Genomic DNA, 16,566 nt, shown 5'->3' on the forward strand with positions numbered 1-16,566 from the left:
TAACAGTTTTTGAAAAAGCTTGAAATGGTACATTTACTAGACATGTTACGTGGAACAAATACATAGAACGTATTAAGAGGAAAACTATCCTTCATGTTACAACTTGCATTAAATAATTTCCCGAGCACAACCTGGTGATACCTTAAAAGCAGCTGAAATTTTTTGCTCCAGTGTAAGGAAGAACACGTAGGCGGAAACAAAAGAAGAAAAAAATGATAACAACAATGCTGACGAAAGAAGAAAAAATGGCCGCTGATCTTTACAGAGGCTGCCGCCAGTACAGAAAAGGATCGACACCTCTTTCAGTGCTTGCCTGTTGCATACAATAATAACGGTCTTACTTCAGTACCTATCATTCGGCGCTCAATATGACAACATGACATAATATTACATATTACATATTAATGTTAGTGTAGTGGCCACGGTGGCTCAGTCGGTAACGCATCTGACTACCATGCTCAGGGTCCCGGGTTCGATCCCCGGCCGGTTCAAATCCGGGAACTTTTCTAACGGTGGAAGCGGCCCCGGCGCACAACCAGCGTCGAATAACATGGGTACCTGGGGGAAACCCTGGGGGGTAAAGGTGGTCAGGGGCGTGATGCTGATCACATCACCCCCACTCACGACCCACGCCCCCTATACGCCTTCATGGCATGGTGCTATGCACAGGGGAACACTTTACCTTTTTTTTTACCTTTATTAATGTTAGTGTTTTCAGTTGAATGTAGGGGGTGCGGAAGAAAATTAAGGGGCACGCAAGCACCCCTCGTGCCCCCTGGTGCCGCCCCTGCTGAAATCATACAACACTAAAGCTGAGAGAAAACACCAGGCATCGTTTACCACTGGCTGAAATGGCAACATTCGAAACTTTTCATTGTAGTTGAAATTAAGAGACTAAAGAAAGAAAAAATACGGCTCAATTTCATGTTTGCTACAGGAAATAGTATTCTTGTGGAAGTTGTTAAATCATGAAGTAGATGCTGAACATCTAACAACCATAACTAAAAATCAATAACAAGTGAATAAAACGAAACGATCCCCCTATTTGTGTGTGAAGATACGTAGAATTGGTAGATAAACTATGAAAGTCCCCCCAAGAATTCCCATTACGCAGGTGCGTCTTGAATACCCCCTGTGGGCACCCCTGCACGTGACTAATAATGCCATCTTCCTGCAATCAAGGAAATTTAGTCAAGTGAACTAGTTTAATGGAGGAAGGAAAGGAATACATTTATTATAACTTTTTACAACTTATGACAATTAGCTGATTTAGGAAATACCTTTTCAGCATTAGCGATGAGCTGATACCGATGCCAGCATATTGGTATCAGAAAGTATCACTGGAATTTAATCACCAATTCTACTTGATACTTTCCAGAGTATAGGGAGCCTTACAGAGTCTGCTAAAAGGCCACCTTTATACTGCGTGGCCACAATTAAAGTTGCTCTACTCCAGGCACATATCTAGAAATATGTTTCGGGGGGGGGGGGGGGGTCCGAACCAAGTGTCTCAGGAATAATAATAATGCTTATATAAAAATAATTATAAATCAAATTAATACTAATTACAATACATAAATTAATATATTATTATTACACAATTAGGTAAAAAGACTGTATAAGAATAGAGATATAAGAGTGCATATTCATTATGTAGACTACCTGTAGTTAAGATCGGAATAATTTACATAAAAACAAGTGCCCTGGCAAATTAAATGATCTCAAATAGATGAATAATTGAATATTTATCGAATAATAAAAATGATGTTACTTGTAGTTGGAGAAAAGTAAGTTTCTGATTAAAATTTTATGCATATTATTTTGAGTAGTAGTGTACATAAATCTTCTTTGTAATATCATTCTAAGCTTTATGATCCCAATATAATTCTTGCCTTCTAAAAAGTTCAGATAATTAATAACCATCAATTATGCAACAAATGCTAATATTTTCGTTACTTAATTTTAGTACTTGGTGAGTCTTTCGGGTGGTCTGGACCCATGGACCATCCCCCAATAAATACGCCCTTCCTGTCCTTGAAAGCCGTATGATCCCAATATTGTCTTACAATAAGTTCAGAGGAAATTATACAACAAATGCTAAATGAGTATATTCATCATTTAATTTTCGTACTTAATAAGTATTTCGGGTAAGGTGGGGGTCCGGATCCCCTAAATATGTCCTTCGTGTCCTTCAACGCCCTATGATTCCAATATAATCCTTGACTTCCAATAAGTTCAGAGGAAATTATACAACAAGAGCTAAACAAATATAATTTTCATTATTTTATTTTAGTAGTTGATAAATCTTTCGGGGAAGGGGGGACCCCTGGACCCCCCCCCCAAATACGTCCTTGCTCTACTCAGAGCCATCTGGATCTATGGGGGAAATAAATGGTGATGAAAACAGTTCAAATACTCTACACCAGGTGCAAATGTGGCACTAAAGTAACAACAACCAGTAATTTGAGTTTTGGCAGTACAGCAATGTTCAATGCACCCTGTCAAAGTGAATGATCCTTTAGAAGTGTAAGACAGTGTGATAGTCACCCGAAGACAGTGTGATCAATAGTCACCGGAAGCATTTGCCCCGAATGTTGTTCACTGTGCATCAGATTTCAGTGCCACATTTCAACCTGGTGGTGAAAATTTGAACTTTTTTCCAGCATTTGCTTCCCCATGGTCTCCTCAGCCTCTATACCAAGTTTCAGCACAATCTGTTGCTTCAAACAGGTTCCAGAGGTCTCTGAGTAAGGCAGCCTTAATTGTGGCCACCTGGTATTTCGTGGATTGTAAATATCCTGGAAATTGTGCAAATTTCATATTTTTATTATTTTTGTAACAACATTATGGGGAGAAAAGGATATGGAATTAAATAGTTATTACATGTGAAATTATGAATATTTTAAAGCATGTTGAAAAAACTTGTTGAAACTTAGATATTTTCTCCACTACTTTCAATTGTTATAGCTTTCATGTATCAGTATGTTTGAACCAATGAGAATTTGCAATATATCTGAAATGGGTATAAAGCGTGCTGAGACATGTAAGTTGTAGAAATTATTGGGAGGATAGAAGTTGGCTTGGTACTTCTCTCATTAAGTCACATGTTGCAAGTTATTTTAGTTTTTCTTGTATGTATGCATTGCTTGCATTATACTCCCTCTGTCCCATAATTGTAGTCCGGTATGCCAAAATGGTGACTTTTTATTTATGTTCTTTTGGATACTTGATCGGCCAATTTGTACTGATCCTTGATTAATAACGTTGTATGACTCATTCCCGTGTTTAATTTTCTTCTTCTGTATACACCAATGTCACAGTTTGCCTATCGGACAATTATTATGGGACAAAAAACAAAATTGTACCGGACAATAATTATGGGACAGAGGGAGTAGAATCATTTCCTCTTGTAGTCTACGGTTATTACAAGCATAAAAACAGTTTTTCGTTGTTATGCAAATTGCATATTTTTATTATTTTTGTAACAACATCATGGGGAGAAAACAGATTTGTTATTTCACATGTAATAATTATTTAATTCCATATCCTTTTCTCCCCACAATGCTGTTACAAAAATAATAAAAATATGCAATTTGCATAACAATGAAAAACTGTGTTTTTTGGCTTGTAATAACCGTTACAAGAGAAGTAAGTTATTTTAGTTCCCAAGGATTTACTCCATGGTATATTACCTCTACCTTGGCAGTGTTAGTGTGTCAGTAAGCCTGATTTGATATCACAGTATAATCAGCGGCGGCTCGTGACTTTTCAAAGATGCGTGCTACAACTGATGCTGTTTTTCATGTACTTATAATGACCCCCTAACCCCCCTCCCCCCAACCGTGGCTCTGTGGCCACGAACGTTAAGTGGTCGACTTTCGATCTCGCCATCGAAGTTCCGGGTTGGAGTCTCGGCCCGGGTATGGGTATTCTTTGTGAATGCCCCTTCATTAATTTCATTATTACAAAGTATTACAAAGAATACCCATACTCGGGCCGAGACTCCAACCCAGAACTTGGATGGCGAGATCGAGTACCTTTAAATACAGTGCTGTTGTCAAGATGTTCTTTAACAGCATTGTGTAAACTGCTGACAAAATCAAGGAGCCCTAAAAATACCCCAGCGTTTGCGGAGGAATCTGTTTCATCATGGCCGGCCACACAGGGCCAACGAAAAAGCTCCACAGAACTTGATGCAGTCTATGATTTTTGACAAGATGTGGCGATTTTTTTTAACTTGCTCATTATGCGATTCTAGATAAGCGTGGCTTAACTGCGTTGCTATGTTGATAGTTCCGAGAGAGACAAAATGTAACTCATTATTCATGTGCTTTTTGCTTTCACTATGCTTCCTCATATATTCACTTAAATATCCTAGATCTTTTACCTCTGCCTTAGACCACGAATCATTACTTCCAAAAAGTATGAAAGGAAAACAGAATAATGCATTTCGAATTTGACACCCACAAAGCCATGGTTCACTATCGTACAGTTTTCTGTTAAATCGCCTTTTATGCCTAGCGTTCTTACCTCCCTTTGCATTTTGCGATAGATCCAAATCTGGCAACGGCCGTCCTTGCGCTTTTATTTCTAACTTTTCTTCAAGTGTTCTTGAAGAGAAAGGTCGCTGCAACAAAGAATCCACCGAATTCATGGTACACTATAACACACACACTCACTTTCACTTCTAACAACAACAACAAAAAGCTAATCCTTCACAACAATGACCACACGCCATGCGATTTTAACACAATGAAATGAACCGCGCGGAAAATTTTCAGGTCTGGAAGCCGGGGAAAAATGACGGTACTCTGTAAGTTTGTTTCTTGACTATTGAAGTGCTACATAAACACAAGGAAATATATTTCTAGCATTTAAAAACAGGTAATTTAGATAAAATATAAAATTAAAATTTCCACTTTCGGAAGCAAAAAAGGCACGGACTATAGTTTCAGAGTTGCAATCTTTAGAACTTACCACCGAAATAGATAAAAGGCTAAGGGGTAGTGTCAATTCGCGTTCCAACTTTTTGCAGGTGCTGCTAATGTATACGACATGTTACAAACATTACATAAGTCTACACTGATAACGTACAGAACGTTTAAATATGACATTAAAGAACGTTGTTCTGACAGAGGCAATAGGTTGTCGTAGACTTTCTTCTTATCCTAAGATGGCACACTTACCGTGCTGAGTCTTCCTGTAGCACGCTAGCAGACGATTTTTCTCGAGCCGAGACCCTATCCCCCGTACAAATCGAGGAGTGGGGGTGTACAGTATTCATGCACGGAGTGATGAAAAAGGGGCGAAAACGTGCTGTTGAGATTTTTTACACGGTACGCAATTCCTTATAGCCCCAACAGCGCAAGGGAAATACTTGGCGCCGCTGGTAAATGTTGAGGCTCTTAACATGAGAAGTTTCATTTCACTTTGGGGCTTCATTCAACTTCTTGCATCTGTGAGATTTGCTTTTTTCTTCTGTTCATTTTAACAAATTTAGCAACGTGCTATAGCACGGTAGCACGTATTAAGCAGCCGCCACTGAGTATAATACTTCACATTTTTCTTAAGTGTATTCTCAAAACTTGCCCTATTTTGGTTTATAATCACTACCTTCCATTACATATTAATATACTCATTTTCATGTTGATTTCACCTTTCCAGGCCATCCGATCCATTGAAGAGATCCCCACTGGGTTTGCGAATGAAGGAGAAGACTCAGAACCCAACCGTCCAGAAGACGACCCAGACCCACTGGAAGCGTCTGGACATGGAAAGAGCCCTTTTTGGGGAATCTCCGCCTCCCGACAAGGGATTGCAGAACTGGACCAACTTCGCCAAGAAGGCTCCGAAGCCAGATGTTTGGAAGATGAAGCCTCTGGACGAGTTCTCCCTGCCCAATGTTCCTGGAGGTATTTGCACTATTTTTGTGAATTTAATACAAAACAAGAACTGCTCAGAATTTGATATTCTACTACCTCTTAATCCAAATAAAGAATAGTTCCATGAGTTTTTTTTCCTTGTATGTATGTATTACTTGCATTGTAGAATTATTTCTCTCGCAGTCTATGGTTGTTACAAGCACGTAATTTATTTTTAGTTTATTTATTAATAAATGTCTGGTAAAGGGAAAGTGTGTTCTCCTGAAATGTCACAACAAAAAACTGTTTTTATGCTTGTAATAACCATAGACTGTAAGAGAAATAGTTCCATGATAGTTCAAAATTCCACACATTAGTGTTTTTATGTCAGAGGTCACCCAACAAAACTTTTGTTAGTAACATTTTGCCTAATTTTTAAAAAAAATTCCTTGATTGATGTGGGTAAAAGTTGTAACAAAATATGAGAATGCCTATGTGTTTCAGTGAATTAATGGTTGGGAATATGAAGAAAAAGTATTGTGTATTATTATTAGTAAAGTATTAGACATTTCTTCCATTGACAAAAGTCTTCCTAGAGAGATAGTACTAACAATATTTCATTGTTATTTTATAGTTTATTATTATTATTGTTGTATCTGCTTAATAATTTTAGATAAATGTACTGATTCCCACTGCCTCTACAAAAATTCCAGATTGATGTCCAATGTAATTAGGTTTATGCATGAAATACAATGCAGGTATCGAGTTTCTATACACAGCTCTACAGGTCTTCTAAATATCTTCAATCTACCTTCCACTCGGCAATAACTTCTAGGGGCAAAGTTCTGCCAGATTTGGTTTGTCCATCCAGATTTAAACATTTAAAGTATTGCTGTGTTATTACTTGTATTAGTTCCTGGTTTAATATGCTTCCTGTAGGGCCTCCCCGATGGCACAGTGGTAGCGTCATCACCTTGTAATCAAGGGGTCCCAGGTTCGATACCCGGTGGAGGCACATAGTGGTTCGGATCCCACTTTAAACTGTAGGTCCAGTCCCGATTAGCCTTACCATGCATAAAGTGGACTTAAAACACCAAATCAGACAAATCAGAATATGCTTCCTGTAATACTTTAAAGCAGTGGTTTTCAAACTGTGGTACGTGTAACCCCCAGGGATACATAAACTACTTGAAGGGGGGGTATGCAATCAGCTCGGAGAGTGGTATTTCATTCATGGTGTACCTAAAAAAACAAGTACCGAAATAGACTCAATTTGGAATCTAATCTCTGCTTGAAACTTTCAAGTGCACAACCAGACATCAAGGAACTGCTTCAGGCTATGCAGGCACCTCATTCTCACTAGAAACTCTGAGGATTTACAATAAAAGGAATCCAAAATTGTGCTCGACAGTTTGTCAACAAACTTTTTTTGGTTCTTTACTTTTTTTCAATAACTCTGGAAAAATATATGAAAATTAAAGTTTTATATAGCATACGGGGTGTAAGGGGTACCTTCCACGTAGGCGCCCAAAAGTCAACCTCAGTTCCACGTAGTGCACCCTGGACTAAAGACTAACCAGGCTCTGGCGACTGGCACTACAGCCAGTATAATTTTGTGTGTGTTGTCCTGTTTTTTACCTTGTGTGTGCTGAGTGCCCGTTTACAGCCTCAGCTTTTAATAGAAGTCAGAAGATTTTAAGATTTTTAGTTATGCAACGTTAGAGTTGTTATTTGTGATGATAAGGGGCTGGCCCCCGTATACTGTGACGGGAGCAAAATAGCCTAAGTGCTGATGCTCCCAAAAATTTTAAATTCAAAATTCAAATTCAAAATTATATAGCATACATGTTTCATATTTTTGTTTTTGTAACTAATCATAAACATTGTAAACGTAGGAACACCAATAAAATAATAAACATGGGATTCTAATGTTTATTTGTTTATTATCTTCCCATCATACAGCCCGAATATAATTTTGTCTATTGCAGATACATGCCTCCAACATATCAAAAACGCCCCATCAATCAGACAGCTCAAAAATTCTCCAGAACTCACTGTTCAGAGAAAATGTGTGGTGGGGTACAGTAGATGTTTAGTTACAACTAAAGGGTGCAATGAGGAAAAAGTTTGAGAACTGCTGCTTTAAAGTATACAAATCCTGACAACTCTAAAAAAGCAACATGGTGTTTTTTTCTCCAAGTCTTGTAGCTAACATTTAATATATGCTGCACATATGTAATATACCTTTTGCTTGCCATGTCAATTTTGCTGATCACTGAATTCTGTTCCTTAGTAGGATCTGTGTCAAACAGGTATGTATATACTTTAACCACATGAATGCGAGTGTTGTTCCTATTTTTGAAAACTGTATAGTTTCTTCAAGCAATGTCTAGACACGCTCAGGCTAAGAATGACTTCTTGGAAGTTGGAACCAGTGTTACCAACCTTTGCTCCCCGCCCCCCTCCCCCAATTTGATTTTGTATAATAGTTTTTTTTAAAAAAAAATCATTATTGTTCCAATTGTGATTCTGTCAAGAGAATTTTTTCGCAGTGTGATTCTTCTCTGAGCTTAATGGGAAATGGAAATCTGAGGTATGAATGATTGAAATAATAAATTAGTTTTTCTTAAAATCTTGTCCTTCTTTTTCTAATATATAAATCGCATTGGGTCCCACACCGTGACAGTGCAGTCTAAGGTCCAAGCTTTGGACTCAGGCTAAGATCCTTTCCTGAGATTTTGGCTTGTGTATTGGACTGGTGACTGGACCTAGAAATGAGTAGCGTAACCAGGTTGTAGAAAACCTACAATGACTAGGGGGTTCATCATGCTGACGACACATTATCCTGTAACTGGTTGGACGATCTCCCACATCTGGTGGGAGTGAGGCCAGCAATCTGTAGACATGCCCTTACGGGCTGTTACACAATGGGTTAAATTATTATTATTATTATTAATAATAATAATAATAATAAATTGTATTGCAATAATCTGAGTTTACAATGATTTCTACAAAATAAGGATAATTTTGCCTTGCTAATATAATATGAAAGCTGTCAGGATGTATGTAAAGCTAATTGTTTTTTTTACAGTTCCTAGATAAGTATATATTTTTTACAATGGTTTTGTGAAACTTTTCCAATGTTACAATATTAACTGTTGATATGTGCGAGACTGAAATAGAAATCCTTGATAAGTGTACTCTCACTTCCAGCACTAGGCAGTCCTAACAAAGGAACAAAGAAAAGAGAGAAGACCCAAACTCAAGCAGATTCCTTTACTTCACCTGTAAGTAATGCATGTGTCCTTATATAAAATTTACGATAGGGACTAAATTGTAAGTAGATTGTGCATATACACATCTGTTTAAAGTGCTAAAATCAAGATACATTAAAGAATCCCAAAACAATCGCAGTTCTACATTTTACAAATAATTCATTTTGCGTCCATATTAACATTACATATTACAAAATTTCATTTTTGATTCAGTTTTGTGGAATGCTTATTGACAAGTTTACAAGATTTTAAAGAGAACACTGAGAAATGTTCTTTTCCAGATTCTTTAACTGTATATATGCTAAGAATGCTTTTATTTAGGGAAATATATTATGAAGATTGTGGATATATATTTCCTGGTATCTGAATCTCTTTATGCCTAGAAAAGTATACAATATTCTTTTGTTCATCAGGTGTAAAATCTTCAACTTAATATTCTCGATGCATGGAAATACACTAGTGTCCAAAAGTTAAGCTTAATTAGAAAAATAGAAAGGGAGAGATGACTGTACATTTTTATGAAGCAGTGTACCTCACCTTGCGGGCATAAGCAAGTGTACTGTCAGCGTCAAATAGGCTTGTGATCGAAAAGTTAACAAGAAACAATGTATCAGACCAAGAGTGCCTTATTCAGTTTCAAACTGTCATTGTGATCAGAGGACACTCTCTTGTGCACTGTATAGTAAGAACATGGCACAAGGACGTTAGTTATACACTTTGTTAAAGGGAAGAATCATTGAATGCTTGGAAACAGGTCAAACACAGACTGAAGTGTCATCAATGCTGAATGTGCCACAAAGTGTCATACCAGGCCTTGACGATGGTTCCAAGACCTAGGAGAAGTTCATCATAGACCAGTATAAGGTCGTCCAAGAGTAACAATAACACAAGAGGGCTGAAATCTGGCTTTAACTGCAGAACAAAACCGGACGATGCCTGCAAGACAACTGTCCTCAGAGCTTGCAGCTACCTCAGGAATTAAGAGTTTTTCGGCAAACTGTGTACTGGAGACTCGGTGAGACAGGAACTCCAGAGATGGTCTCTATGCCAGATATCCAGTAATGTCCACTGCACAGAAGGGCTCATTTACAGTGGAGTCAGCACCATCAAAATTGGACCCTGAACAAATGGAGGAACATGCTCTTCCCAGATAAGTTCAGATTCAGTTTGCAAAATGATTCTGTCACACATTCATCTGGAGAGAACCTCGAACACGATTTAATCCCAGGAACATCATGGAAAGGGATCAGTTTGGTGGTGGTGGTGGAGGAATACTGGTGTGGGCAGACATCATGTTCAAGGGACATTCGGAGCTGCACGTCTTTGCTGGAGGTACTGTTACTACCAAGAGGTACAGAAATGAAGTACCTTTTCAGAGATGCAGTTAGACCAGACTTCAACTTCATGGACGATAATGCACGGGAGCATTGAGCCAACCTGGTGTATGAATTTCTTGAAGGTGAAGAAATCCACCGCATGGACTGGCCAGTGAGGTCTCCAGACATGAACCCTATGGAGCATGCCTGGGATGCTTTAGGGAGACTAGTTGCAGCCTGCCAGCCTCTGGTTCGAGAACTCTGCACTGCTCTTTGTGAGGAATTGAACCAACTGCTCGCAGAGATCTTGAACCGCTTCGTAGAGAGCATGCCATGTCGTTGCGAGGCATGTGTAGCTGTTGGGGGTTGAGGAAGTGATCTTGAAATTTTATTTCTTGCATGTTTGTCTTTGCAACAAAAACAATTACTACTTTCATGTATTCTACTCTATTGTATACCAGACAACATTTTGATTAATTTTTACTGTGTTAATAAAGTATTTTCTCATATCTTAGTTATGCTTAACTTTTGGACACTAGTGTAATTTGAAGTTGAACTTGTTCAATAATCCACATAAACCTCATAATTACACTTTTCAGGCAGTTTTGCAAATCGACTCCCACAAAATGAGATGTTGGATAAAAAACCAAAAATGACGGTTCGGAGATTGACTACCAAAATAACTCAGAGCTTAGGAAGAATAAATTGAGATGGATATAGTTATGCAGTGAAGAAATGTGTTTCTATAATGTTGACGAGAAACTCAATTAAAACAGTGTTTGTTGGGCATTCTTAATATTGATGGAACCAAAATAACCACTGCAACATTAAAGCAACTTTTATACTAATCAGTCCTGAAAACTAAACAAAAAAATTAATAATGTGCTTCCACAATAATCAAAACAACATTTTGATATGGATATATTGATCCTGCCTTCCTAAAATTTTACTTTTCTTTAGTAATATCTTGGGCAAAAAAAAATGTCACTTGAAAGTACGGTTTCTATTTACCTGAGCAGTAAAAATAATTTTTTAATGACACAAATTTATAGTAACATATACTTTTTTTTTGGTATAAATGTGTTTAGAAGAGAGAGATTTTTCCACAGTCCTTTTTGTGTTTCAGAGGGAAAATTCATCATCGTCATCATCACATAGCCCAAAGCGAATCAGCTCAAATCTTCCACTTGTGTAGTGATGGTACTAAATTAATGACAACATAATATATTGCCTAAAATAATAAATACTGTGTGGATTGTGCATATGCAGAAGATACATATGTATTCAGTGTGGAAACTTAACTTATTATAAGTGGAATACATTGATAAACAACAAACTACTGAGATAATGCATGCTGTGAATTATTAGTAAATAAAAACATCCACAAGAGTGATAAAATATGAATTATATGGAGAAAAACAATATCCTGAGGACCAATATTTTTCATAACCATGTTATTACATGTAACACCGAAATCATACTTTTCAAACATCTCATTACAATTAATTACAGAATCAGCAATGATAATAGTTTATTTAAAACTATGTTCTTTTCTCATAATGATGCCAGGCATGCACTTGTTTACAACAATTATAATACATGTAAAAAATAGAGCTGAGATTTGGCAGTAGTAATTTCTGGATACAGTATAGGTTTCACAGCTGTGCCAAGTACAGATGAATAGTATTTGTATATTTTCTTCTTAGCTGTGAAAATGAAAACTTAAAAGGCTGTTGTTTCCTTGCAACCAGTGTTGCATTTAAAGGTGTCTAATAAATTATATTATGAAGGGAAAAAGTATTTGAAAAATGGAATATCATAATTCAAACTTAATATTAATATTAAGAGCCAGAGAGCCACTGGCACCGCAAGGATTCTTTCATGGGACAAAAAATTTACAGCATGATCATTTGTAACCTTTTTTTCACTCTGAAATCCAACATCTAGTCTTAACTAGTTATCCTTTTCCCCCTTATTTTAAGTTAATTTTTCTGCCTCTTTAGGCTATTACAACATTGAGGATGAATGGTGATTAGAAGCCATTCCATTCGAAAGTGGACAAACAAGGTTAATTTTATTTTTATTCAAACTATCACTTATATATGAAATTTAAGGGAAAACTATGCAGAATTTGGAATTATTAATAAAAACATTAGTTTCATGGCTTTTAAATAACATATTGTTTCAAACATGTTACTTTTTATAGCAGAAACAGGATTTTAGGCAGGGTGTCTCCACATAATTTAGCTTAATTACCATAAGAAAACTAAATTAATTCTAATTTCATTCTAATTGTTTCTATATCTTAAGTATCCTACTTCATTTCTAAAACAAACCTCAGTTTGAAACATCTGTTTATGATAATTTTCATAGCCTTTGTATTGTTCCATAATCCTACAAAGTAAATAATGTGCATGGTGTCACACCTGTCAAAATTTCACACCCGTTGCAGGCAAAAAATGTTTATAAAAAATGTATGTAGTAATATTTTTAGAAGCTAAATGTTGAGTTAAGTTTGCTTTCTGAAAATAAAATAGTTTCAGTAAACCCATATATTTCACAGAGTTTTTTGAAAGACTGAGGAAGGTCCTACAGTAAAGTCTCAGAAGTGTCACACCCATCACCATTACAAAAATGTGATAGCAACAAATTATATTACTAATAGATACAATATTAATTCTTTAAATTGTCCCTCATCTCTAATATGCAGTTAAGGCTGCTCTCTAATATGCAGTTAAGGCTGCACAAGACCATTCCTGAGCAAACTGTTAACTGACTAACCACTAAAACAGCCCTACTTTTAATTTGCATGGAGGATTTTTACCCCGGACCACCCTTTGAACTCATCACTTGTCAGTACTTGAAGGCTGTCATAACGATTGTTATGTATGTTACTAGTAACAATAAAGCCTTATCATTATTTCAGTTATAATTATTATGTGATCTTTTGAATACTGTGTTTAAATAAATCTCATTTGAAGCTGGGATAAAGATACACTAGTGTTGCACCAAAGTTATGAGAAAAGAATAACGCAATTTGATCTATATGTAAAAAATTATTATTTTAAGGAAAATAAATGTTTATACCTTAAGACACTTTGCCCTGTGCAATCGAAAACACATTTATTGGCTCTGTCTCATTATACTTGTTGCAGAATAACCTAATAAAACTAACTATCTTGTTATTAACTCTTCCATGGACATATCACATGGTAGACAGACAGGAGCAGCCACATATTGTGGATTTCAATGAATAAATTTAAGTTTTGTTCAACTTTCTAAATTGTCTCATGAGATCAATTCGGTATTTCTCAATACTAGTAAGAACATTTGCTCCTTCACATTTTACATACATGAAAATTAATGTGAAAACTCTTAGGGAACAAGATATCTCTAATAAAAAAACAGTGCATATATTTTTGCATTATTTGTTTAAGTAATGGTCATTTCTCTATTCAAAAACTTGCTGTAAGGCATTCTAAAAGTTGAATGCATATTTTGCTACGTATTATGCAGAAAATAGTAGAAAAATGTGATGTAAAAACCAATTAAATATTTTTCAAATGCTGTGATTTATCCAGTAACAAACACATAATATTTCTTTGGTATATTACATTACTTTATCTGTAGTAAGTACAAGAATAATATTATTTAAATGTGTAGTTTACCATAATTAAGTTATTTACTTGAGAATATTTCAATGTTTTTATTCCTTGTTACCTCTGGTGTAGAGATGTACCATTATAGTAGGTTTTTTTGTTTGGTATAATGTATTTTTATGCCACAAGGAAATAAATGTATTCACATACATTTCCTGCAAATGATTTTTTTATGCCAACATTCCAAAAATATACCTCTCCTTCCTTGGTTCCCATTATGTGCCTCTTTCAGGATGGATTGTTGTCAAACATGCTCTTATCTTTGCATATGTAATTAACATATTTTTATATTTTGTTTCATTTGGAGGTGGATGGACGACTAATTTTTGTGATATAGATAGAGAATCAGTCTCAGATAATCCAGTTGCTTCACAAATTTTGAAACAGATAAAGTCACAATTTTCATACTGGTATTGATTGGCTTTTCAAAATGCTTGTAGGTTCTCAAACATTTTCTTAATTACATGGTTCATGGTCACATGGGTTTGTTACTTGGATTTTGAACTGGCTTTGTATTTACATACTTGTCAGCAACTTTAAATTGTATTTGGGCAGCTTCTGATTGAATTTGAGCAGTAGACAAGTTGTCAAAGTTCTTCTCTTGTTGTTATTGTTTCTAGAATAATACCGTGCATCCATTTCGATCTTCAGCCGAGAGATCGGGAGAAGCGTGGCGGGCGGCGCTGATGGAGATCCCGACATTTGCGGCCTGTAATGCCCGCTTATTTTTATGGACATATGTAGATATTTATATAAATGTTGCAAAACGAGCACTAACCTGTGTTATAAGAGTACGGTTTTTAGTAGCTTAGTGGCTGTATGTGCTGATGATTTTGACACGCCCATCTCCTGTGAAACACTTTGTAACGCTGCACCAATTTTATCGAGTTTTGCTTCGGTTAGAATCCGTTGTTTTTGCTTAAGTATTTTAAAATTTAACGATCTAATTTCTTGTAATTTAAGGACAAGATGTCTAACCGTATCTCTATGTGGAGGTGAAACGCCTGGGAATTTCTGTACAAATTGCCTACACACGTCTCGACACGAGTCTCTCTTCACGTAAGTGTGATACATAAAAATTCTTTGTTCTAACGTGAACCTTGTGGCTGGCATTCCAATCATCTCACTGACACAACATACATACACACTGCAATAACACAAACAATTGTTTGTTAAGTAACGGCAAGTAACCAAGAATAACACTCTTGCGCACAGTACGAAATTAACATGCTCTTGGTTTACATCTGCTCGCCACTATATTCACAGCTCTGTCTTCATCTAGTTGCAAAGGAACAAAACACTCGAGCTCGGAGATTTCGGATTGCAAGGAAGCTCACGAAAACCATTGACTTTTAACGGTTTCTTCTGCAGCGTAATCTTGATACAGTGTTACACATTCGAAACCTCCAAACGATCCCCATCGACACAAAACTCTTTCAAGGATATAAACTTAAGGAGGACGTTACTGGTCAAAACTATGATTAAAATGTTTTATTATCTGTGCCTCTTAACATCTTTTCTAAAGCGTATTTATTTGTGTATAGAAGGACAGAACTTGGATGAATAACAGAATAACTTTTGTGTGTTATAACACAGGTTAGTGCTCGTTTTTTTGCAATATTTATATACATGTCTGCATAGGTCCTTAAAAATAAGTGGGCATTACAGACCGCAAATGTCGGCATCACTGTCAGCGCCGCCCGCCACGCTTCTCCCGATCTCTCGGCTGAAGATCGAAATGGATGAACGGTATAAAGCAAATGGTTAAAGCAATGGAATAACGAAATATGTACAAAAAATCTTAAATGTGTTTTAATGATGTGAATATCAATTCTGGAAGTTTGATTTAGCATAAAATACAACAATGTTATTTATTACAATACAAAAAATGTTTAACAGTACATTAATCTAATTTTTATAATATTTATTACAGAAATTATAATTCATAATGGAAGTTGCATAACAGCTGCTGAACTGATTTCAAATCTTTATTGGTGCCCGAGAGGAACAGGTGTATTTCAGTTATTACTAACAATGCCAAGAGTGCATTTTTAGTGTCAGTCAAACCAGACTCTCTTGCTGGTAATGTGGCATTTCTGCCAAGTGGCACAAGCGCCAGTCCTCTAGTGGCAAAGTTGGCCAATAAATATACCATATGTATTCAGAAATTTCTATCTGCTGTGTGCTTGACACAAATACTGCTTTACTTTCCAAAACATTTTGTGTTTTCATGCAAGTTGTGGCTAACAAAAAACCAAACTGATGCACAACAGTTTTTATTAACCAAGTTGCACATCAGAAATGTTATTTCCTTCAATATATTCTATGATCCATGCACATTTTTCACTTTTGGAAATGCTGTTCACTTATTCTGTCACTTTTGCTTTCACTGCATCTACAGACTCGAACCAGGTTCTTTTTAGCATATGTTGGGCCTTTTGGGAACAGCAAGAAG

The 16,566-nt window shown here is 36.3% G+C and overlaps 1 protein-coding gene across 4 annotated transcripts in view; it reads left to right on the forward strand.

The window, feature by feature from the left end:
• The window catches only part of LOC146000444 (cyclin-dependent kinase-like 4), a 346,071-nt gene that overhangs the window by 315,968 nt on the left and 13,537 nt on the right, over positions 1-16,566 (forward strand). For 3 of the 4 annotated variants that reach the window (XM_083138087.1, XM_083138086.1, XM_083138088.1), the window contains exons 7-8: positions 5,665-5,912; positions 9,075-9,148. In XM_083138087.1, coding sequence (XP_082994213.1) covers positions 5,665-5,912; positions 9,075-9,148 — 322 coding nt within the window. Of the gene's footprint in view, positions 1-5,664; positions 5,913-9,074; positions 9,149-11,578; positions 13,167-16,566 lie in introns of those variants that run through there. The other variant, XM_083138090.1, reaches the window with a different exon arrangement.

Source organism: Lepisma saccharinum, chromosome 16, assembly GCF_977018435.1.
Source record: "Lepisma saccharinum chromosome 16, izLepSacc3.1, whole genome shotgun sequence".
Lineage (NCBI taxonomy): Eukaryota > Metazoa > Arthropoda > Insecta > Zygentoma > Lepismatidae > Lepisma > Lepisma saccharinum.